General features: G+C 62.4%; 1 protein-coding gene across 2 annotated transcripts in view; it reads left to right on the forward strand.

Moving 5' to 3' along the window:
• Positions 1–718: 718 nt before the first annotated feature.
• Positions 719–23,550, forward strand: part of LMX1B (LIM homeobox transcription factor 1 beta) — a 76,556-nt gene continuing 53,724 nt past the window's right edge. Inside the window, exons 1-2 of one of the 2 annotated variants that reach the window (XM_028526241.2) lie at positions 719–940; positions 1,745–1,931. In XM_028526241.2, coding sequence (XP_028382042.1) covers positions 802–940; positions 1,745–1,931 — 326 coding nt within the window. In that variant the 5' untranslated portion in view covers positions 719–801. The remainder of the gene's footprint in view (positions 941–1,744; positions 1,932–23,550) is intronic. The other variant, XM_028526242.2, reaches the window with a different exon arrangement.

The raw sequence follows: 23,550 nt of genomic DNA on the forward strand, positions 1-23,550 counted from the left end.
CCCAAACTTCTGAGAGGGGCCAACAGGGCGTTCGTCCTGGCCGGGCCTCCCGAGCCGGTGCCCTGAGCCAGGCGCCGCGAGGGGCGCAAGCTGGGGGCGCGGGGAGCCCTCCTGCAGGGAGGGGGGGCGGCGACGGCACTATTTGACGTGGAGCCGCCGGCTCATCCCGGCGCAGGGATACGAGGCGCTCCAATGAGTTCAAATGTCAGGAAGTTTGAGGAGGGGTGAGGCGGCTCCCGGCCGGAGTATCCCTCCGCCGCCAGCCCCAGCTCTAAACCGAGCGGCTCCTCGGGCGCACCATGGCACTGGAGTAGCGCGGGGAGCGCGCCGGGAGCCCCGCGGCCCGCTGCGCCCCGCCCGGGACCCCGCTGCGCCGCCCGCGCCCCCCCCGCAGCCCGCGGGGCCGCCCCTGCACCCCCGCCCCCTCCCCCGCCCGCCGCCGCCGCAGCCACCGCCGCCGCCGTCTCCTCCCCGCGGCTCCGTCTGCCGCCGCCGCCGCAACCCGGCTCCGGGGCTGACAAGCAGGTGACAGAGGAGCCGGCGCGCGTGGGTGCGAGTGCCCGGGAGAGCGCGGCGCGGACTGCAGCCGCCCCGGCCCGCCAGCACGACGCCGGGACTCGGGTCCAGCGCGTCGCCGCTGCACGCTCGCCGGGGGCAACCGGCGGCCCCAGCCGCAGCCCCAACCCCGCGGGGCCCGCGTCTCCCCCGCGCCGCGGCCGCGGCGGCGGCGGCCGCGAGCGGGCCGGCGGGCGGCCGGGCGAGCACCCTGGCTGGCGGGGCCCGCAGCGTGCCCCGCGTCCCATGGATATAGCAACAGGTCCCGAGTCGCTGGAGAGGTGCTTCCCTCGCGGGCAGACGGACTGCGCCAAGATGTTGGACGGCATCAAGATGGAGGAACACGCCCTGCGCCCCGGACCCGCCACTCTGGGGGTGCTGCTGGGTGAGTGCGGGGTCGGGACACCCGAGTGGCCACGAGCAGGGGACAGGGGCCTCGTCCCGAGGTGGAAGCAGGCGTCTAGACCAACTGATAAAGGAAGTGGTTTGCAGGACATGGGGATATGCGGGGACACAAAAAACTTCTGGAGTGATCACCAGAGGGGTAACAAGCTGGACAGCCATCCTGTGGGGACAGAGGGATGTGGGGACATCACCTAGGAGGAGGAAAGACAGGACAGCTCCAGCCTCCACCCCCGCATCTTCATCCGGCCTCGGATCTAGAGGTGCCTCTATGGGCGGGAGGTAGGAGGCGGGTTGCAGGGGCGACTGAGGACCCCAGCAGTCACCTGGGCAAGCTTGGGAGTAGTGCCAGGTCACTTGGGGAGGGGGAGCTTCTAAAAGAAAAATGTCCCCCGAGTTACCCAAATCACAGATTTTGGGGAGGTCGAGGACAGAAGACCACGTATGCCACTGTGGGGCGTGTCAGCCAGCGAGCGCCCCAGCCTCACCTCGCCTGTCTCGGTCACAGCCAGCTACCCCGCGCCGTACCCCGTTCTCTTACGTATTAAATACCGAGCGCTGGATCTCCGGAGAAGGGGAGAGCACAGCGCCGAGCCCAGGCGGCTTCTCGGCGCCGGAGTCCGCGGACTAGGACGAACTAGCTGAGGCTGCCCGGCCCTTGGTGCGGCGGGTATTGCTCCAGGGCTGCCCTCGCCCTTGGAGCCAGGGCTGCGGGCACCGGGCGGCCGGGACTCGGGGGCCGGGCTTGTGGGCGCTGACGGCCGGGCTCTCGCCCTGTGCGCTGCAGGCTCCGACTGCCCGCATCCCGCCGTCTGCGAGGGCTGCCAGCGGCCCATCTCCGACCGCTTCCTGATGCGAGTCAACGAGTCGTCCTGGCACGAGGAGTGTTTGCAGTGCGCGGCGTGTCAGCAAGCCCTCACCACCAGCTGCTACTTCCGGGATCGGAAACTCTACTGCAAACAAGACTACCAACAGTAAGCGCCTCTCGTCCTCCTCCTTCCCCGCCGCCCTGCGCTCCAGCCTGGCCGCCCCTGCCAGGCCGGGCCCACGGCCGCCTTGCAGCCGGCTCTGTGCGCCGCTGGGCCAGTCCACGCCGAGGGCTGCGCGGGCTGCGCGTCTCGGGCAGGAGCGAACCATCCCAGCCCGGATGACACTAATGGGGTGGCCGCGAGCCTCCGGCAGCTCCTAGTTGCTGCCCTTTGTCCGGAAAGCCTTCGCAGGGCCTCCGAGTTGGGGTACAGGACAAGGCCCTGGGCCGACTGGGGGGATGGATGCCGCTGTCCTGGGAGGCCTGAATTGGGGACCAAGAATTGATTTCCAAATGAAGGTAGTGCTGTAGGGAGTCAGGCCCTGGTGGTGTGCTTCTCCAAGCCCAAAGGCTGGGTTTGTGGGGGCTTGGGGCTCCTGGAGCAAGGAGGTGGAGAGCAGGGGTGCTGAACTGCCTGAGCAGCCCCCCATGCCCCTTTGCTGCTAGGCGCCCTGCTGCAGTTTTAGTCCCTGATGGAGAGAAAAGGATGTCCATCCTCCCCAAACCGTTCCATGCGGGAATTCTGTACTTACAATTTTCTTTGGCTGGAGAAGCTGTCTAGGAAGAGGACCTCAAGAAGTGGCAAACCACAATCTGGGGCTCCCCTTGGGGGTGGGGAACTGACTGGATCAGCCATCCCCAGCAGGCTTTCTGTTTTGCAAAGTGTGTGTGTTGGGGAGGGGTGGCCTGCTCCGCCCTGGGGTAGCCCAAGCCTCAGGGTCGAGGCCACAGGCTGTGGGCTGAGTTCTACCCGCTGACTTTTGCTTTTAGCTGAGACTGTGAATTTGCCTGGTAAGGGGCTTGGGGCAGATATTAGTAGATGCGCCTTTTTCCACCCCCCAGTCTGGGTTTGTGCCTGGCAGCATGATTGAGAAGGAGGCAGAGAGGTGCAACAGCCAAAAGAGGAACGTGAGGATCCCTAGGGCAGCATTGTGGAGGCAAGCGGGTGCCTGTGACAACTTTCTAGTGAGGCCTGGAAAACTCTTTCAGATGGAACTGCAGGGTGGGTAGGCTGCTCAGGTGGTTGGGCGCTCAGAGGGGACTGTGTGCGCCCAAGCCCCTGGGAAAAGGCTGGGCTGCCAGTGTCTGGTGGTCGGAGCAGCTTACCTGCTCTACCCAGTGACTCTCTAAATCCAGGCCCTGCTGGGAATCGGAGCAGCTGGCGTGCTCCTCCGCTGCTTGGCTGAGGCCAGGGCCCTCAGGAGGGCATCAGGTTCTACTCTGGAAGGCTCTAGCTGAGCTCCACACTAGGGCCTAATCGGGCTGGGCTGCCCTGGTCTGGGGGCCTAGCAGGAGCTGTTTTTGTGCCTCACTCTTCTTGCCGGCTGGGGGCTCTGCGGGCAGGAGCTGGGGTCAGGTTCCCAGAGTCAGCTCTTTCACTGGTCCGGGAGCCCAGCGGAGGCCTCCCCCTCTGTCTGGAGCGCCCCCGGGTTAGGCACACTGCTGTGGATCGCTTTTGCCTTGTGCCCTGGGCTGATGGGGTTCTAGCTCCAGGAGAAGAGGCTGCCAGTCAGCTCCGCCACAGGCAGGCCTGGGGACGCACAAATGAAATGAGGAAAGTGGTTTGGGGCAAGCGTGGTCGGCAGCTCTGGGCCGTCCTGGGAGCAGCCCCTCAGCTGGGCTCAGCGGCGTTGCAGCCCACCCACGTCCCGCCGTCCCGCAGCCCTCACTGCTCCGCCTGCCCAACCTGAGTGGGGCCCTGGCAGTGCCACTTCCCACTCAGCTCGGCCACCAGCCTGATCGACTCAACACGTGGGGACAGGAGGCCCAGGAAACTGGAAATGGGCCTCCGGGTCATTTGTGCAGGTTTCTGAAATTGTTGTGCACGTTGGCACTGCTCCTTCCAACCTCCTGTCCCAGTCCGCGCGTTCTGCCCCCCCACCCCCAGCCCTCACCTCCGCCCCAGTCGCTGCCAGAGCTGCTTTTTAAAACAAGGAGAGGATGATACCCCTGCTTCTTCAGAGCATGGAACTGTAAAATCACAAAATCTGAACTGGATGTTACCCCTTAGAGCTGAGGGACCCACCCCCTCATTTTACAAAACAATTAAACATTTGTGATCGCTTTGTCAAAAGTATATTTGTTTTAAAAAGGAAAAAAGGCTCCCAAGAGCTTTCTTCTTCAGGGCAGTAGGGGTGAGCTTGCGAGTGAATTTTGGAGGAGGGCGAATCCCAGGTCCCGAGCAGCGTGCGTCCTGCAGGGCTGCAGCCTCGGGGTGCGGGCATCCTTCACCGCCCTCACAGTGCACCCTCCGCCCTGACCTCCTCTCTCTTCCAGGACCGCCAATTAGCTACCTGCACTGGGCGGGCTGGTTGGGAGCCCAGGAGGGGCTGCTAGCAAGACAGTCCTGGGCACAAATTCCCGGGGCAGGTCTCCCTCCAGTGTCTCTCAGAGGCAGTTGGTGCAGCCAGGCAAGCAGGGGCTCACAGGAAAGCAGTGTTCTTTGCACAATACAAATATATTTCACGATTTATTTTTTTTTCTTTGAGGATCGCAGAGGCATATTTATTGCATCTGTGCGTAAATGCTTTCAGACGAGAATCCAGGCAAGTGGGCACAGAAACGTGCCTTCTCGATTTTGTCTTGTCTGTGCGTCAGCGGTATTGGGAAATTAACAACCCCCCCCCCCCACCGTAACTTTTGGAAAACGTGTCCTCCCGGCGAGGAGCAGCGGGGCTTGGTTCTTAGGAAGAGGTGGCTGTTTTTATTAAGCTCCCTTTCTCCACTTCGATTTGTTTTCAAAGGTCCTGGACACCTAGAAGTGTAGCATTTATTTTACGCACCACGGGGGTAATTAATTGGCATTCGGACGAATTTAATAACATTTGATAAACATCCACAGCACGCCCTGCACCGCCGAAAAGAACGGGGGGAGGGGGGACGGCATTTGGCGTTTTCACACATAACTCGAAAGTCTCCTTTTTTCTCCTACGTGGTTTTTTTGGGGGGGCCTCCTTCTAAGGAAAAACCCAGAAGCATCGGATTGTTCTGTGCCCGAGGCTCTGGCCCCTCGGCAGCCGGAGCTCTTCGGACAGAAAACCGGGCTAGAAACCGGGAGGAGATGCGGCCTCCAAACGCGAAATCGCGAGCACCCCTCTCCTTCCTCCACCGGAGAACACATGGAAAAATGACAACATACCGTCCCCCAGTTTTTTCTCTTGGCGGTTCGGCCAAACAGAATTATGTAACTCTTTTCTTGCCGTCTGTCGCTTGTCTGGAAAGGGTTTGTATCCTGAGGAGGTGGCGAATTCCTGGAGGAGGCTCCGGAAGGGGGGAGGGTTGGCGGGAGAGTCCAAAAATCTGTCACAAAATGGAGTCTGATCGCTGGTAAGACAGCCCCGAGGTCTGGCGACCGAGACTCCGCGGTGTGCGAGCGGGGGCCTGCGTGCGCGGAGAGACGCGGGGCTCCCGCCGGGGCCGCGCACCCAGTCCGGGCTGGCGGCGCCCTCCCGCCAGCGGGGCCCGCGCGGGCGCCCTCGCCTCTCCGCCGCAGTAGCAGGGCCCCGCTGAGCCTGCGAGGATCCCCTCGGGCTCGCCTGCCCAGGTAGGGTGCGCCCACCTCGGCAGGAGGGGGGGCAGCGAGGCTTTGATTGAGTTTCACAAAAAAGCCGTCCGAGTCCGGGGTGATTTTTTTTTTTCTTTTTTTAATTTACCCCAGCTGGCTGCATGGAGCTCCAGTGGCCCAGCCCCGCGCTTCCCAGCACATTCCTTTCCTCGGAAGTGTTTACCCCGGGAAAGGCCTTCCTGGGAGGCTCACCTCCCCTCGGAGCACCCGCAGCGGCGGAGCCCGGGTGTGGTGCAGAGGAAGAGCGGAGTCGCCCGTCTCTTCTGGGTGCTGCGTCTCCCAGCTCGGGAGGCCTCCCACAGGCCTTCCTGCGGGGTGCCAGTTACCAGCAGGACCCCCTCCGCCGGTTGGCTACCCCAGCTGGCATAGTCCTCATCCGACTCATTCAGGGCTGTGGACACCCCTGCCCCCAGCCTGGGGTGAGGGCCTGTCCGAAGAAATGGATCTCTTTGGAAGGAAGGGACATCGCGTTGCCTTATAAAAAAGGCCTCCGTAGTGCCCTCCCTGGGGATCTGAGGGCTGAAGGGCGCACTCTGCCAGCCGGAGCCTGGGGACCCTCTGGCGGGGGGGAGGGCACCTCTCCGTTGAACCTCAGCACCTTGGCTGCGGGCGGAAGGGTACGCAAAGGCCTTCCTGCGGCTGCAGTCCTCTGCTGAACGGAGGCATTATTCACAGCTGACTCCTGGCTCACCCTGTATTCCCCAGGCCCTGGGCTGGAGTAGCCTAATTTGTTTGCCGGCTTTTTTCTCCAGTGGGGGAAGCAGGTTGTGAGGATCTCCTCTGGGGTATGTGATTAGTGGCCCTCGGCTTCCTCCCTCCCTTCCTGGCGGAGCCAGGGTGAGGACCACACAGCCCTGGCACCTACCTGAGCCTCTTCTGTCAAATGGGGACATGCCCACCTAGGGGAAAGTATTCTTACAAGGATTCGAGATAATGTGGCCCAGAGGACCCGGCATCTTGTTGCCTGAAATTATTGCTGTTATCGGTACCACCTTCAGTGTGGCAAGGAGTGCCTCGTCTTCGAGGACACGCACGGGACTGCCCGTGGGCTCTACTTCAGAGAGAGGTGCGGCTGGAATGTGGGGCTCGCTGGGAGCCTCTCAATGCAGGGAAGATGGGGCGCCCTGGGCACCGCTAGGAAAACCATTCCCTTTGCTTGGGACACTGTGAGGGCCCTGCCTCCCTCAGTGATGAAGAGGGCTTTAGACTCCGAGGCCGACCTGGGTTCACATCCCAGCCCCAGCACTCAGCAGCTGTGCAGCCCTGGCCAGGTGGCTGCCCGTCTCTGAGCCCTGGGTTCTCCATCAGCAAGCTGGGGGTGATGATGTCACTGCCCAGGGAGTGGTGAGCAAGACACGGGGCACCTGGCGGGGCTTCAGGGAGCGTGCTCAATGTTCCCTGGGGTCCAGAGGGGCAGGACAGCTTCTGGCCGTAGGGGTGACGTGCAGCGCCAGCTGTGCATCATCAGGAAGGGCAGGCGGTGGCGTGGGGCTCGACGTGATGCCGACCTACTTCGCCCTGGGAGCCGAGGTGGGCGGGTGTTGGACCAGACAGAGCAAACACCTTTCCACGGGGAACAATTAGCATCTGCAGGGTCTCGTTTGGAGAAGCGTTCTCAATATTATCATTTCACATTTGGACAACTGTTTGTGCTTATTGCTTTTGTGATTCAAGTGACTGAAAATAAAGCTCGACCAACATCTGGGAGGCTGAGGGGGGGAATTCAGAAGAGGGGGCATCTGGGGGAGAGGTCCAGGGACCTGTGTGTTTCTCAGAAAGGAGATGAGGTTTAAAAGGTCACCAGGCCAAGCGGTCAGAAGGCTCCTCCAGCCCAGGGAGGTTTTTTGGTCCACCGTGGGCTGGAAGAGCCTCCCCAGAGAACTTCTTCCTCGGTCCTGTGGCTGTGAGGTTTTTAAAACAAAAAAGGGAGGGGGGGGCCAGTCCTACTTTGGCATCAGTTAGGCTGAGGAATGGAGGATACTCTCAATGGCAGGAGTTACAACTCCCGATGTGTTGGCCACCACAGTCAGGCCTCAGCTTCAGGGGAGGGAGGAAGAGAGGGGATGGTCCATTCATCCAAGGAGCCTGGGCAGGCTGCCGGTCAGTTGGGGGTGCAAGAGGACCCTAGGCCCTTGGCTCTCTGGCTGACCCAGCCCTCTCCACCCCCTAGGTTCTGTGCTGATGGCAGCAAGGAGCAAAACCAATTGTATACATACATACATACATACATACATATTATGTATTTTTGCCACTGCAGTCAGGAGTGGGGAGGCGGTGGCGGGGAGGGGAGGGCCGGGCTGAAACCCGTACTTGAAAAAGTTGATTCACAAGGCAGAGGAAGCAGAGTGGCAGACGTTTGCCATTTCATCGGCCGGCTGGTGCTCTCCATTCATGTCATAAATGTCTCCTGTCATTTGAAGCCAAAAGCAACATGATTTGGTTCCCCGGTGGCCTATAGGGTTTTCTCCCCCTTTTTTTTTGTAGTAAATGTTTATTTGTTAATAATCTACTTTAAACAGCCTGGCCTTGACCTCGAGTCTCCTGAAGCATCCATCTTCTGTCCGAAAAAATCTTTCAAAGTTTGTGTAGTTTTGGGGGGAAGGTGTAGCTGACGGGGCAGTGAAGGGCCTGTGTTTGCTTTAACTACCGCTGCGTGGGGGAGCGGGGCGGCATAAGGGGCCACTGTGCTCGGAATGGCAACTTTCTTGGGTTTCAGGCCTGGCTGACAGCACTTCCTCGCTGCCCTGTACCTTTGCTTCTCCTGATCAGTACAAATAAATTTCTGCGCGGGCCCTTCCTTTGTTATTCCCGGGGCAATGTTCTATCCATTTCTGTTCAGCTTCTTGACTGGCAGCTGCTGGACCTGCCTGGTGGCCCCCAGGGCCCTGAGGGGGAGTGTAGGGGTTCAGAGGATGTGCGCGGACATTAGGGGTGGGGGAGGGCTTTGTCTCCACCGGGGGCCTGGCTCAGATAGGCCTGGACCCAGAGTGCCGGCCACTGGCAGAGCACCTGGCTGGCCCTGCACTTGGTGAACTGGGGGAAGTGTCGCTGAAGGAAAAACCCGGATCCCGGAGTCTGGTTCCAGAAGAAACAAAGATGTTTGCTTCCTGGCCTGCTGGTGCTGCGAGAGGTTTCCCCGGGAACTGCGAGGTGGCTGCCAGCCTAGGCGGATTCTGAGGGCTGCCCAGAGCAACAGAGGTGCCCACCAGGGCTGGCGGGAGTGAGGAGCCCACCGAGCTGCTAGCCAGATGCAGAAAGCAGAGTGAGCGTGCAAGAACACAGGGCCGCCCGGCGGCAGCTGCCCCCCCCCCGCCCCCACCCCCGCCCCCCAGACGCCTCCACGGAGCGCTGCAGCAGCAGCACCAGCAGCGGTGATGGGAGAGGAGGAGCAGCAGCGCTGGGCCGGGACGAGCCGGAGCTGGGTGTGACTGCCGTTCCCCTTTCTCCTGCCTCCTGCTCTCCACGGGGACTCAGTGACTGTTGTCATGTGACCAAGTGGATTGCCATAGTTACTGAGCAGTCGGGGTGTGGGAGCCCGCCCAGGCCCAGAGTGCGGAGCCTGTGGAGATGGAGAGGACCGAGGTGCTCCAGGGCCACCTCCTCTTCCAAATGGAGGTCCCCGTCCGCGGGACACATTTTCTCAAAGGAAAGAGCAAGATTGCAAGGACAGATCTGGGAAGGGAATGGCGCTGGCTCCCGTGTGACACAGGCTAAGGCCTCTTCTGTGCCTCAGTCTTCTCCTCTGTGAAATAGGGCTGATGATTCTCTGAGGATAAAGGGAAACAAATGCAAAGGTGCCAGCCTGCATTGGGCATTCGGTCAATATATGTTTCCTGCCTGCCTGCCTGCCAGGAAAGTGAGCCGGAGACGCCCTGCTTGGCAGGAATGCATTGTCTGCTTTGCGTGGGCGGCCCAGAGAATGTAGCCTCCAGAGCAGGCCTCCACGAGGGGCCTCGCCCGCCTGCCTGCTCCCCTGCTTACCAACCAGGTCTGGGGCCTGTGTTTTGAAATGGGGCAGGGCAAGCTGTCCGGAGCTGGTCCCCGGAGGCAGGCAGGCAGGCAGGCAGCAGCCTATGGGGGACCCCCAGTGCTACTGAGGCACTGGGTCTCCTTTTTCTCCAACAGGCCGGCGGAGGTGCAAACTCTCAGGAGCAGAGCCTTGCTGGCCCCAGAAGGGCGGGCCACAGCCGTGCCTGTAGGAGGAAATGCAATTGTTCTTGCGTGCGCGCCTGCGGCTGTGTATTGGCCTCTGTCGCTCTAGCTCCCTGCGGAGGCGAGGAAACTGAGGCTTGAAGGAGTTAAGGAACTTCCCCCAGGTCCAGAGTTATTCTGTAGCAGATTTTCTCCCAGGCAGGGCGATCTCCCAAAGCCGATGGCGTCCCTAAATCCCGTTCTTACCTTCCCGAAGGCCCAGATTCCCACCCCGGAGAGTTGGGATTCTCCCTGGAGCGCCCACCTTGGAAGGTGTAGGGCGATAAGCGCCCTAGGGTTGGGAGGGTCACTGCCCTCTTCGCGCCAGAATGCCCTGTAGGGCCAGCCTTTGCTAGAGAAGGGAAAAGGTTAGAATAACTGCCGCTCTCTCTGTGGGAGAGCTTCCTTCGAGGCGCGGCACACGGGCGGGAACTGCGGTCTCCATCCGCGCCCTCTTCCAGGCCCACCTCGAGGAGGGGGTCCCGCCCCTCGTTCTCCCTTTTCCCGCCTGGGGCAGCGCGGTGCACCGGCTCTTTGGCTCCCGGGCTGCTCGGCCGAGCCACGGGCGCCAGCAGCGGTTGATGAATTTCGGTGTCACCAGGGGTTTAGCCCGGATTTGGGAACCGCGCGCTCTAATACGCGCACACGGTCCTGCCCTTTCTAAAGCGCAGCCCTTTCACCCAGCCGCTGATTTATGAAGGAACTCGATCCCAGGACGGGCTGGGCTGGAGCTGGGAGCCTGGGGCCCTGCGACAGCCTTCGTGCTCCTTCGAGGTTCAGGGGCCCTGGGCGGGCCCGGGTGCTCTCCTGGGCTGGACTCGGGGCCCTCCGCCAGACCGGGCCTCCCGCAGCTCCGCAGATGCCAGTCCCCTGGGAGCCACTTGGACCCGCGGGAAGGGAGCGAGGCTGGCGGAGAGAGTTCGCATTTTCATTGGGAATGAAGCAAAATCGTTGCCCCTCCCCAAGCCCTCCCGCCGACCCCCTGGGGCAGGCCCCAAAGCAGCAAGTTTGGGAGGGTTGTTTATCGAGGGAACAGAAAATTGAAAAAAGAGTCTAAGACCTTTTTCCCGCCTGAGAAATGTGCAAAGTCCCTCCGCTCCCGGAGGCGGCCGGGCGCCCGGAAAGCCGAGCTCTCGGAGCGAAGGCTGGGCGACCCCAGCCCCCACCTCCGGCGCCCAGCCTCTGCGCGGCTGGAGGGTGGAATTTTTTTCAGATTCGGTTTGCAGGGGGGAAATGTGGTTGTATCAATCCACAAATATTTACTCTTAACAGACTTGTATCTGTGGAGATTTCGAACAAAGACAGTTTAGGGGGATTACAAAAACCCTAAACCCCGTTTTTCTCCCGGACTTGGCGCTTTACATGCCAATCACAGGCGAGCTATATCCAACAGCAACGGGGGAGGCGGGCAGGGTCGGGACCGGGTGGGGGGGGCGAGTTCAGCCATTAAATGTAACTTTTCATTATGAAAAGGATTTCGCCGGTTTTATCTTCTAATAAGATTATGTCACGAACACAAGTACCTAGGACGGTGCTGAGTGACAGGGCTCTGTCGTTTAATCACAGGCTGCGCCGCTCGAGCCGCGGGGCCCTTTGTCCAGCGGCGTGAACGACGGAAACTTGCCGTCCTAATCCCCTTATTCATGTCAAGCAGAGAAAAGAAGGCGAGCACCTTACAACCGTGTCCCCTCCACCCCTTCCGAGGGCGGGAGGAGGGGGGCCCCGGTCCTGTCATCCCCCCCCCCCCAGCCTGTCCTTCCTGAGCGCCTGGGTCTCCTTCGCCGGTCAAGCGTTGCGGTAGGGGGTGGGAGAGGGGGTTGCTTTACAGGGGCCTCAGTTGTCAGCTTCTGGAAAATGGGGACAGCAGCCCCACCAACAGACACTGGTTGTGGGAATTTTGTGCATGTGTGTCCACTGATGGCGGGCAGGGCCGCTGTGTTCCCTCCTCCCAGGAAAGGTAGCCCTGGGGGTGCACACCCCCATCCCCAGTAAAGCAGGACGGACAGACATTCAGAGGCCCCGTGGAGATGCCAGGCTGGGGTCTTCCGCTGGGCGGATTTCGTTGGGTCGCTGGGACCAGTGTGTCTGTGCTGGTAGCCCTCCCGAGAGTCTCCTGGGGGTTGACCATTCCAGCTGCTCACTCAGCCCGTTTGTTCTGAGGGGGAATTCCTTTGTTCTGCCCCCTCCCCAAACCCTCCACCCCAGGAAACCCCGCTTCTCCGCTGGGTGGTGGTGCCTTTATTCTCGCCACCACGCCACTGTCGCTACCCTTGTCCTGCAGTTTGCAGGCATTTCCCGCCGCGCCCAGGCCGCGCAGACCAGCTGGGTGCTCCGACGGCCCCCTGATGCGGGCGCCCCGCCCGAGCCAGGCTGCCTGCTTGGACCACGACAGCTCCGGCCGGCCGAGTGGCGGCCGCAGGCGGGACTTCAGCTGCCCGCGCTCCCCTCTAGGCACAGCAGAAAACCACGGGCTTCAGAGAAGCTGCCTGCGCAGGTCCCGGTCGCTGCGCCGCCTGAAAAAGCCAAAAGCAAAACCAACACCCAGCAGATGAAACCCATGCACCCCCGCGGCTCCGCTCTGCCTCCCTCCAGAGGGCCAGGCTGGCCACCTGTGGACCGGCGTCTGGGGTCTCAGACGGGAGGTCCCGAGTCGTCAGAGCTGGAGGGGGTGCTTCTGGGGAATGCGCCTCTGACATCCCCAGCTCCTTGGCATCCTTTTAAAGCTCTCAGGCTCTGGGCTGTGCTGGGGGGCAGCCGCCCGGGGACCCCGGTGTGCCCCGGGAGCGCCCTGGAGACGCCTGGCTGCACGCAGTCTCCTCCCTCGCCAGCCCGAGCTCCATCCAGCTCGGGGAGGACTGGGCTGAGAGCAGGGTGTCACCTCGTAAAAGCGACAGGCAAGGGCTGTTTTATGGGGAGGGAGAAGGGGCAGGAAGTGATGCTTCCATCTCTGGCCGAACTGGGACAGGGAACCCCATCTGGGAGAGAGACATCTAGGGGGACAGAACAGGTCAGAGACCCTGGGCCGGGGCCGGCGGCTACCAAGCGTTGGGCAGGGCCAGACCAGAGCTGAGGAGGAGACCGGCCCACGGACCGAGAGCCAGAGCTCACCTCCCGCCTGTCCTCTCCTCCGGCAGAGCCCCCTCTGCGATCCCGGCCTCGGCCCACAGCCCCAGCTCTGCCTCCCAGGCGGGGGGCGGGGGAGAGACTTTCTCCCTCGAAACACTTGATACCAACTTTGTTTTTTTGGCAAGAAAAATAAGCCTTGTTTGGAAAGGGGGGGCGGCGGTGGTCGAGTGAGCCAGGGAAGGAGCGAGCCTGCGGCAGAGCAAACTTTGCGGATTAGGTTTCAGAGCCTCCGCCCCACCCCCAGCCCCGCGGCGGTGATTTGTGTGCGGGGGTCTGTGACCCTGCGAGGCATCAAACGGCCCGCGGGAACCGGCCGAGTTCAGAGGGACAGTGGGCAGAGGGGCGTCCTAAGACAACGCAGATGGTTCATATCAGCCCCGCCGGGCCAAGCCCTGGGCTCCCAGCGTCTGCCCACCAGCCCGGGCTCCTGGGCAGGGAAGCAACCCGGGGTCTTCGGGCGAGGCCGGGGCCTGAGCCGGAGCGGTAACAGGGAGCCAGGAGCAGGGCAGGCAATGCCCAGGGGGGCCCAGGGGAGAGGAGGCCAGTGACGGAGTTCCTCCACCGAGGTCTGACCCTTCTTGTCTGCCTAGAGCAGCCTCTGCGCACTGACTGGTGGGAACGGACACCCTCCAGCCTCTGCCCAGTGGCCAGTGTGTGCACCCCACCCCTGCCCCGGGGGCAGCCCGTGCTCCTCCTGCTCACAGGGCCCCTCCCCCAAGGACCCTTAGTAGCATTTTTTTTTTCCCAGCCAGGTGTCCTGCCTGCAGCCTGTCTGCCGTGCTGGGTTTGGGAAGCCCCCACCGCCCTCTGACATTCATTCATTCATTCGCTCATTCGTTCACCTACCGCTGCGGTAGAGCCCCTTTCCCTCCCTGCCCTCTTGAGCCCTGCTGCCTGGCCCGGGCTGACTCTGAAGGGCTCTTCTCCTTTCTTGCTCCTCGCCCCAAGGGAAAGCTAAGAAGGAGGCTTACTCATACCTTGGCCCAGGGCCTTTCTTGGGCGGTGCGGCCCGTACTAGCCTTGGCCTCTGAGCCCGCCGGCCCCTCTTCCCAGAGCCGTTGACACCAGCAGGCCCAGGCCTCCCTGCCCGGGGCTTCAGGCCTGGCTTCTTTGTGGCAGCCAAGGGCTCTCTTCAGTGACCACAGCAAGGATGCATCCGGGCCACGCCCGCCGCCGTGCCAGCCACCGCTGCAGAGTGTCCCAGCTGGAGGGCTCTTCCAGACCCTTGTAGAAATGGGGCAGCTGAGGCCAGGTGTGGCCAGGACTTGCCCCAAAGCTCACCCACTTGAGGCAGGAACTCCCGTGTGCCCACTGCCAGGGTCGGGGTTTTCTATGTGGCAACTGCACAATTCTTTCTAGAACCCTCTCCCGGACTCTGGCTTTAGCAGTGGCCTGCTCTATATTCTTCCTGGACTGAGGTCACCGAGAGGAGGCCACTGACATGGGGTAATAGGTGAGCCTCCATGACAAAATGATGGTTGAGAGCTTTTGGGGGAGCGTGGGCCATGTGGGTTTGGGACTTGTGTGTTCTAGATTGGGAATCGAGGGACCAGAGCCGGGTGAGGCCACTGCCCCATCCCAGCATCCCTCCTCCATCCTGCCCACGTCGGACACCCAGACACCCTGGGCTTGGCCCTTCCCCTCTCCAGCAGGCCGGGGTGGGGGGGGGGGCAGTGGGCTGCGGGGACCTCTCGGGGCTCCGGCTCCCAGGGTCCCTACCCCGGGGGAGCGGCGGCTGGGTCATCTGCACACAGAAGACACATCTGTCCTCCACATGTTGGAGGCCAAGCAGAGGACATGTGGTTTGGGACGTGTTATCTTAATCATATTTATTAGCCAATCCTGAAATTTAAAAAAAAAAAAAGAGTTTGATATTGTTACCATTCGGAAAAGACCCCTAAAATCTCCCGGGCGGCAGGCAGCAGGGGCCGCCCGCAGTGGACAGGCTTCCTCCGGCCGGGACCAGGACACGGCCCCGGGAGCTCTCAGGCCGCGCCGGGGCCTCGGACTCCCCGTGCCGAGACACGGCACTCACGGCTCTCGTCCTCCGTCCTCCCTCCGCGCGGAGATCTGAAGCAGAATTAATTACCTCTGCCTTGACTGATAGTTGTTCTGTTGGAGTATGGTTCTAATCCTTATTAACATTCTCTAAAGTCAGGCATGAAATATGACTTTTACAACACACTCTTTGGCATATGTTTTTCTTTCCCGGGATATTTTTCAGGCTATCTCCGCGCGCACTGCTGTTCATTATTTTTGCCATAGGTCTGAAGTCGCCGGCCCCACCGCCGGCCCCGCCCAGGGCCCCGCTGCGCTGCGCGGGCGGAGGGTGGGCGCGACACGTCTCCGCGAGCCACGCAAATTGCTTCTGATTGTGGAGCTTTGAGTGTTTCCCTCCATCGTGTTTTTATTAAAAACCCCAGCAGCAGATTTGCCCTTGATGGTGTCTTCATTTAGGTTGGGGGGAAAAAAAAAAAGCAAAGCATGGGGTTCCCCTTTCTACAACAGTATGTAAAGAAAATAATTCTTGCGACCGCAGAATTACCATCCAAACCTGGTTCTAGTAAAGCTGGCCCTGCTTTGACAAGCCCAGCAGGCTGGGCGCTTTTTTCCTGAGCGCTCCAGCTGCTGGGGAAACAGAGCAGGGAGGAAGCCCACGGAAGCCCGCGTTCCGCAGGGGACTCGGGGTGCCTCTCAGGAGCTGACACTTCCCGAGTTCGTGAGCTGCCGAGGGGGGCCTGGCTGCAGGGGGCTCGCTGACAGGCAGGCCCAGCCCAGAGAGCACGGGGCGGCGGCCGCGACCCTGGTAATTGCAGCGAGTGCTTCGTGAGCGTGCGTGTTCCTCAGGTGCCACTGCCGTAAGCACTTCCATCCTGTCCCTGAGCCGGGGCCTACGTGCCATTCTCATTTTCATTCTCGGAGAGACAACCAAGGCACAGAGATGTTGAGTAACTTGCCCGAGGTCACACAGCTAGGAAGTGGGCCTAGGATGGGAGGGCAGGCATTCTGTCAGGAGAAAACCTCCAGCAGTCCTTGGGCCGGGGGGGGGGCAGGTTCCGGCCTCTTGCTGAGTTCAGTGCCCCTCCCCGCCCACCATGCGGGCCCCCCAGAGCTCCCTGTGGTTTGCCGAATGAATGCCTCGTAATCGATGGCCAGTGTTCACTGCCTGCCGCCGCCCGTGGCATGGGTTCGATGGGGCTAGCTCACTGAATCTTCTCACCGGCCTGGCGCGGGCATGATGATTATTTTCTGTTTTGCAACACTGAAGCTGGTCCCTGCCCAAGGTGACACAGTTCCAGATGGCAGTGATAAGAGCCACCGTCTACCGGGCACGTGTCCTGTCGACGTGCAGGCCCCAGCCCTCGGCACTCCAGAGTTTTTGATGAGAGTGCCTGAAAGCTCCCTCCTTTCCCCTGGTTTCCAGGTGACAGGGCCGGGGCTCAGAGAGGCGAAGGCACTCACCCAGGGCCGCACAGCCAGCTGGGAGCGGCACCAGCGTGGGGCCCGCATCTGCAGGTGCCGAGACTTGCCCCTCCTTAGCCTTGAGGGGCCTGGGTTAGGGGAGCGCTTGGACCAAGCCTTCTTGGCGTTAGATGGGGCGTGTTTTAGCGTTGAGGGGTGTCTGTCACCTGCCTAATGCCAAGTGGGTGTGGCATCATCCCATCCTCGCCTGGTGGGAGCTGGAGCCAGGTAGCCAGGGAGGAGCTGGTGGGACTCACATTCAGTGTTCTGGCTTTGGGGCGGCATTCCTCCAAGAGAGACTCTGAGTCCCCACCTTCGTCATCAGCATCGTGGCCCTCGTGCACGGCCGTCCCTGAGCGCCTTCCGAGTGCTTGGCAAATGCACCATGACAGCAGGGAGGCTCGGGGACTTGGGGACGGGAGGGGATGTTCCTGGGGTTGCACCGTCGGGTGTAGTTGGCCCCCAGGGATGTGCCCTCCTGCCGTGGGCAGGGGCAGGGGAGCAGGCCCACCCCACGGACAGGAGCTTGGCCAGCCCTCAGGGGCTGCCTTTACCCGTCCTGCCTCCTGGGCTTGGGCTGAGCGTCCAGTAGCTCGGGGCAGGCGCTGTCTGCCCTTTGAAGGGGATAGCCGCCTGAGCGTGTCACTTTGAACTGCAAGGGGCCTGTGGTGAGGGCTTGGCCCCCTCCCACGTGCCCCCTCCGCCCACCCCTCCAGGTCTGGTTCCAGTCGGCGGGCCTGGAGCCAGAGGGGCAGGCGGGGCGGCGGCCCCCCTGTGGGATGTCAGCCTGATAAGTGAGCAGCGGTGGACCCCGGGAGGGGGCCGGAGCTGGCCGCCCACTGGTCCAAGCAGCCGCATGGCCAGAGTTCAGGCCGGTCACCTCAGTGCCACCCTCCCACAGACATGCCCGTGTGGCTGCGGAGAAACTTCTCCCCGAACGTCAAAGATTTAAATTAAAATAACAGTAATAACGGTAATAAAAATATTAACTGGTAAGAGGAAACATCTTGCCCTGGGGCACAGGGAGTATCGTGGAATCAGCCGCGTGCTCTGCTTGGTGAGGGCTCCTGGCGGGAGGCCAGGAGGGGTGTTAGGTAAGAGACCGGCGCGCCTGGGCAGCCGATCACCAGGAGCTCACCAGGAGCCCCGGCGGAGCTGCCCTCACAGGGCTCCCACACGAAGCCCGCGGGGTGAGGGCAGGGGGCAGAGCTGAGCAGAGGTCATGCCAGCACAGCTCCTGCACCCGGAAACGCCGGCCTCTTCTCTGATCTTGTGACCCCGGAGCCGATGCCTGGGGAGGCCGAGGCCTCGGCCACATCCTTAGCCACGCAGACAGAGGCAAGATGCCGGCACTTCGGAGCCTCCGCGTGCGGAGTCTCGTCTGGGCTCTGCGGTTTGCTGGCTGTGGTGCCTTCAGGTGGCTGCTTTACCACTCCGTGCCTCAGTTCCCACAAAGATGCTTGAGGACCCAACACCTGCCTTGGCGCAGCGACGGGCTCCCCAGGAGAAAGCGGAGGCAGTGTCCTCGTGTGAGGCGTGTGTGGTTCTTGCTGGTACTGCTACTGATGCCCCCATAGTCCTTTGTGACGGGCCTGCGCAGGCATCTGGTTGGGGTTCCCCGGGTCAGGCGGTCTCCTTGCTAGAATTCCCTGCGTGCACCGTGCCTTGGCTGGGACCGGGCGTGATGCCTACGGAGTAGGGGCTTGGTTAATATTAGAAGAAAGTATGAGGGAGTAGCAGCTTGGGGGCTAGACTGGCTGGGCTGGTCCCTAGGCACAGCCTGTTTCTAGTAAGTTCCTTAGCCTCCCTGAGCCTCTGTCCCCTTGGGCTGGCTTCTCAAGTGCAGACAGCCCTGACGGTGAATGGGAGCCATTTTTGTCCGTGGGAAGGGCCGTGGGCAAGGGTCTGGGTGGGTCACAGGACAGCAAGAGTCTGTGTGCCAGGTGGCCCTGGGAGCTGCCTTGGGGTGGGGCGGGGGGAGGCTGGGACTGAAGCGGGTTTGAGGAGGGCAAGCCAGGCAGGGTCCCCGGGAGCCAGAATGCTGGGGGTTAAATTGGTGGCCCAAGACAAGGGGGCTGGGACAGTGCGTCTAGCTGGAGGGGCTGCCCAGGGGCTGCTGGGACCTGGGCTGCAGGCGGGAGGGGGCGGTAGCTATGCAACAGGGTTGGGATCGCATGCTGTGGGCAGGAGGGAGCCATCGAAGGTTATTGGACAGGGGAGTGACAGGACGGGAGAGGCACTTTATGGAGATGACACGGGCGGCGCGTGCATGGGGCTGGAGACTGGGGACGGTCTCTTTAGAGGCGAGGGCAGTGGAGGGGACGGGAGAAGGGCCGGACTGGAGCCAGTTTAGGAGGCAGCGCTGAGGACCGAGGGGAGGGGGCAGGGCAGAGGGACAGTGGGAGAGGCCTGGGGCTCGCAGCCGGGGTCATGGGACCCTCGGGCCCCCGCACTCTGCCTGGTCCCAGCCAGGGTGACCTACTTGGCTGAGCCCTCGGCGATCCCAGCGCTGTGGGCCTGTGGTCAGCGCGGTCACTCGGGCCCTGCACTCAGAAGGACTCTTCTTGTTTAAGGCTCTGCTGTCGCCCTCCTGAAATTCTTAATACTTTCTGAACGAGCACCCTGGGTTTCCGCTTTGCACTGGGCCCTGCGAACTGCGCGGCTGGGCCTGGTTCTCTGAGCCTCGGGCTCTGGGCTCTGGAAATGGAGGCCTGAGCAGGTCTGAGCGAGAAGCAGGCCCACGGGCACAGCGCCCGCCCTGCCCGTGGGCCTGAGGCTCGTGGGCCTGAGGCTCGTCCCCAAACGGCCTCCTCCTCCTGGCCATGCACTTGGCCTTCCGGGCCTTCCACAGTTGGCCCCGCCCTCCCTCGTCCTCTGTCCTCAGCCACGAGTTCACCTACTGTTCCCCACACACCTCCAACACTTGTCCATGTCTGGGTGTCACTCAGGCTGTTCGGGGGTGCAGCCTGTGTCCCCCGGCTTCCTCATCTTGTCTGCTTCTGGAACAGCCCGTCTTCTCGGAAAGCTGGGCATGAATCACCAGTTTCAAGACACCTCCCTGGCTTCACCCTCCACCCCCCGCCCTTCACCTAGCCTTGGGTCTGCCCTGCAGTGCTTGTTAAACAGGCAGGTTCCTAGGTCTGGGGATGGACTTGAACTCTCGGAGTGAAGCCCATGAATCTGCATCCCTGGCAGGCCCCCTGGGGGTGCCTGTGTACACTGAGGTCTGAGAACCTCTGCCCAGGGCCCACCCAAGCCCCGCCCAGGGCTCAGTGTGCTGAATGAATGAATGAATGAATGAATGAGGGAGCCATGGTGGTCTCCCCAGCATCAGCGGGCGAGTGACTCTGGGTGGACAGGTGGCATGGCAGCACGCGTGGGTCGGGAGGGCCGTTGGGAGGATACCTGGTCCCTCCTGGAGGTTCTAGCTGGGCCGAGGCTCTTCCCCTCCCCCTGGAGCCCCCAGATATGGGGGCCAGAATGGGGCATGGGAGAGCAAAATGAGGACCCTCTGGGAGGCAGGGAGCGAGCAAAGGTCAGGGGCCCCCCTGACATCCTCCATCCAGCACTCCCCAGCCCACCCCTCCCCATGCAGTTCTCTCTGCACACAGTGTGGCAGCAGGGTGGACTAAGGGTCTTATTTTTTTATTTCTGAAACCTTTGCACTGCGCAGGCGCGGAGTTAAAGGTTTGCGTCGTCACACTAAACTCTGACAAACCTGTGAGTCCCCATTTCAGGGAGGGGGACACTGAGGAACAGAAAGGGGAAGGCAGCTGTTCAAGGTCACACAGCTTTGCTCAACCACTCCACCAGGTGGCCTCCAAGATGCCTCCTCCCCCTTGCAGCTCCTGCTGTGAGGGCCTGGAAAGCACCTGGCACTCGGTAGGTGCCCAGTGCATGTTTGAGGACAGCAGGGAGGGAGGGAAGAGGGGGACCCAGCTCGCCTCTGTGACTGGGAGGACCCTTGCTCCAAGGAGCAGAACCGGATCCAGCCAGACAGGCCCCGGGGCATGGAGCGGGGAAGACGGAGGCCAGCAGCAGGTCGCCGTCGTGATTTTTGGCCACCCGCCTACTGCAGCGGCCCCTGTCAGCCAGCATGCCGGGGCACCAGGCCCCAGGCCTCCCCGATGCCACTTCCATGAGCTGTGCTGTCTCAGACGAGTCCCTCGGCCTCTCCAGGCCTCAGTTCCCTTACCTGTGAAATGGGCACAATGCCTCCTCCTGTCCAGGTCCTTGGTCGGATTAACAATAGGATAGGATATGAGGCACTGCACGCGCAGCTCATATATATATGAAGTCCAAGGAAAAGGAACGGCTCCTGTACCTTTTCCCTTCACAGCTGCCGTTATTGTGGTGGTCGTTGCTGTGTTTGTGACTGGTGAGAATTCTAACAAAGCGCCCCCAGGAAGGCCAGCCGACCCTTCCAGGCCCTTCAGAGCCTGACTTGGCCCCTCGTGCCCCCTCCCTCGCCCTCCTCGTGGCCAGCCCCCCTCTCCACCACCTCCCGTGGCTGCGTCCCAGCCAGGTCTGCTTCCAGCCCCTGCGTCTCCCTGATACCCCCCTCCCCACTCCTCTCCCAGGCAACTGCTTGTCATCTGCTTGCTCACTGCCCACACGCCATTGTCACACAGGGGAGCAGGCGGAACACGCTGGGGCTCTCACAAAGGCAAGGGGCGCGGGCTTTGGCGGTTGGGGACGTCGAGAACGGGTCCACGGGGACGTAGATGTAAGAAGTTTGTGCAAAACCAGCCGCGGTCGGAGGAGCGGCTGTGGCGAGGGCCCTCCAGGCTGAGTGTGCAGCTTGGGCAGAGGCGTGGAGGCCGGCAGGCCCAGACCGCGCCGACAGTCTCGACGCGTGCGTGGTGACACAGCACAGTCGCCCGTGACCTTGGAGATTCGAAGGAAGAAGGGAGTGTTTCAGAGCCCGGCGGCTCTGGTCTTGGTTCCCTCGCACTCTGCCCCTCAGCTTCGGTTCCTTCGCCCGGGACGGGGTGGGCTGAAGACCCCGTCAGATTGCCAGCAGGTCAAGAGGTGGTGGCTGCAGTTCACCGTCGCTGTCATCCTCGTGGTCCCCTCAGCAGCTGCAGCTGAGGAAACCAGAGCCCAGAGAGGTCGCGTGGCCGCTCGGAGGTCACCCTGCTGGGAAGTGGGTGGTTTGTACTCGGGCCTGACTGCTGATAGCTCCTGGAGCGGCACCCGTCGGTGTCACGGGTGCTGCCTCCCATAAGAAAGGGGGCGAGACCCTGAGCAGGCCTGACTCGAACCCGGGCAGCCCGAGCCAGAGCCTGCCCTGTGGTGCTGGCCCCTCGGGGGTGAGCAGTGGGGGCATCCACTCCCACAGCCCAGGATGGGGCACTGGGGGTGACCAGTGACAGAGCGATAGCCATTTCCTGCCAGCGGGCAGCCTGGCGGCCCCGGGCCGTCCCTGGACGTCCTCCCACCAGCTCCCGCCCTCGGTGGCCCTTCTGTAGGCCCTGGGCTCACACAGGAGCTGGGACCCCACCCGCGTTCTTCCTGGTGCTCACAGTGAGGCCGCCATGTGCCTCGTCCCAGCACCGAGGCCCAGAGTCAGACGGCTCTGTCCCCAACGAGCTCCCCGCCGAGTGGGGGGGGGAGAGGTGTGTGCCTGGCCACAGGCTCTGCTGGAGGGAGCATGGGGCGCTGAGGACTCTGGGAGCAGGACTCCTCTCCCAGACTGGGGGTGCGGAGGAGGGCTTCCTGGAGGAAGAGCTGTCCACGCTGATGGCAGGGCGATTGTCTAGGTAAAGAAGGGAAGGGAGCAGCTTTGGGGCAGAGGGAACAGCGTGTGCAAGGTCCTGGAAGTGGGCCGTGGTGGGGGTGCAGAGAGAGGTCAGATCACAAAGGGCGTCAAAGGCCGCGCCGGGGAGTGTACCCTTCACTCCAGGGGCCACTAGGAGCCATGGGAGGACTCTGAGTGGGGGAGTGCCCGGTTCTCTCTGGAGCGTGAACTGCACCCGGGCTGCTGAGTGGATCTCGGGGGAGCAGGGCGAGGCTGGGGAAGAAGCGGCAAACATGGGTGCCGCGGCCAGGCAGCGCTCAGGCGTGTGCACCTGCGTGCCTGCGTGCCTGCGGCCCCGACTCCGACGGGCCTGAGTGTCTGGGCGTCAGCGGACTGAGCTCGTCGGGGCCTGGCCTGTGATGGGGCCTTGGTGACTTTATGGGGGACACCCGTCCGAGGACACCGGCCACCCCTGCATGTCCCTGCGCGCCTCCTTCTGGGCTCGGGGCTGTGTGGGTCAGCCATCGGCGGTGCTGGTGTGTGCGAACAAGGGTACCGGCATGTGCGCGTGTGGCAGGTGGCGAGAAGGCCGTGCCCTGCTTGGCCTCGCTGCCTGGGAGAGGACAGAGGCTGCTGGCTTCGGGTGAACTGGCCAGACCTGGTGTGGACACCAGCCGCTCTTGACACCCTGTCCCCAGCCGGAAGCCGCCAGCTCCACCTCCGATTACCGTTAGTGCCACGCTGCCTGTACTGGGGCCGTCACCGCTGTCGGTCGTCACAAAGTGTTCAACCTCTGCGGTACCTGCTCGGCTCTCTGCGGCTGAGTTGTGGGTGGCAGGCAGAGGCCACGGGCGTGGGCGCACGGGATCTGGAACAGGCAGCCCCGGGGAGGCAGCCTCGGCTGAGCCCGGCTCAGAGCCCGTGCAAGGCCCAGAACTCGTTCTCCCGAACGCTCAGTGCCAGCACACAGCGGGGGAGGGGGCAGCGGGCAGGGGTGACACCTGTGTCTGCGTGTGCATATGCTGCTGTGTGCCCTGATGGGCTGCTCTGTGGGGTGTCCGTGTGCCCACACGCTCCCTCTGTGCCTGTGACAGTGTGCCTGCCTGTCACCGTGTCAGCGAGCTCGAGTCTCGGCCACACGCACGTTTGTACCACATTTGTACTGGCGCATCTGCACCATCGTGGGCAGCCGCACTGCCTGTATCTTGGCATGTGTGTGCTCACGGGCAGTTCCATGGTATGTGATGTGTGTGCGTGTCTGTCTTGGGGATGCCGCATGTGTGAAGGTCCCGGCCGTCATGGGCTGAGATGGCCGGGCCTGGGAGGGGGCTCACGGTCGGAGAGAGAGGCACTCCAGGTGTGTGTTTGGGCACGGGCTGGGGGTGACAGCGGCAGGCGGCCCCTCCTGGCCTGTGATGTCTGCGGCCGGCTCCCAGAGCCCAGCCCAGGTCTGGGCAGGGAGTTCCTCCTGCCTGTGTCCCG

Source organism: Phyllostomus discolor, chromosome 3, assembly GCF_004126475.2.
Source record: "Phyllostomus discolor isolate MPI-MPIP mPhyDis1 chromosome 3, mPhyDis1.pri.v3, whole genome shotgun sequence".
Taxonomy (NCBI): Eukaryota; Metazoa; Chordata; class Mammalia; order Chiroptera; family Phyllostomidae; genus Phyllostomus; species Phyllostomus discolor.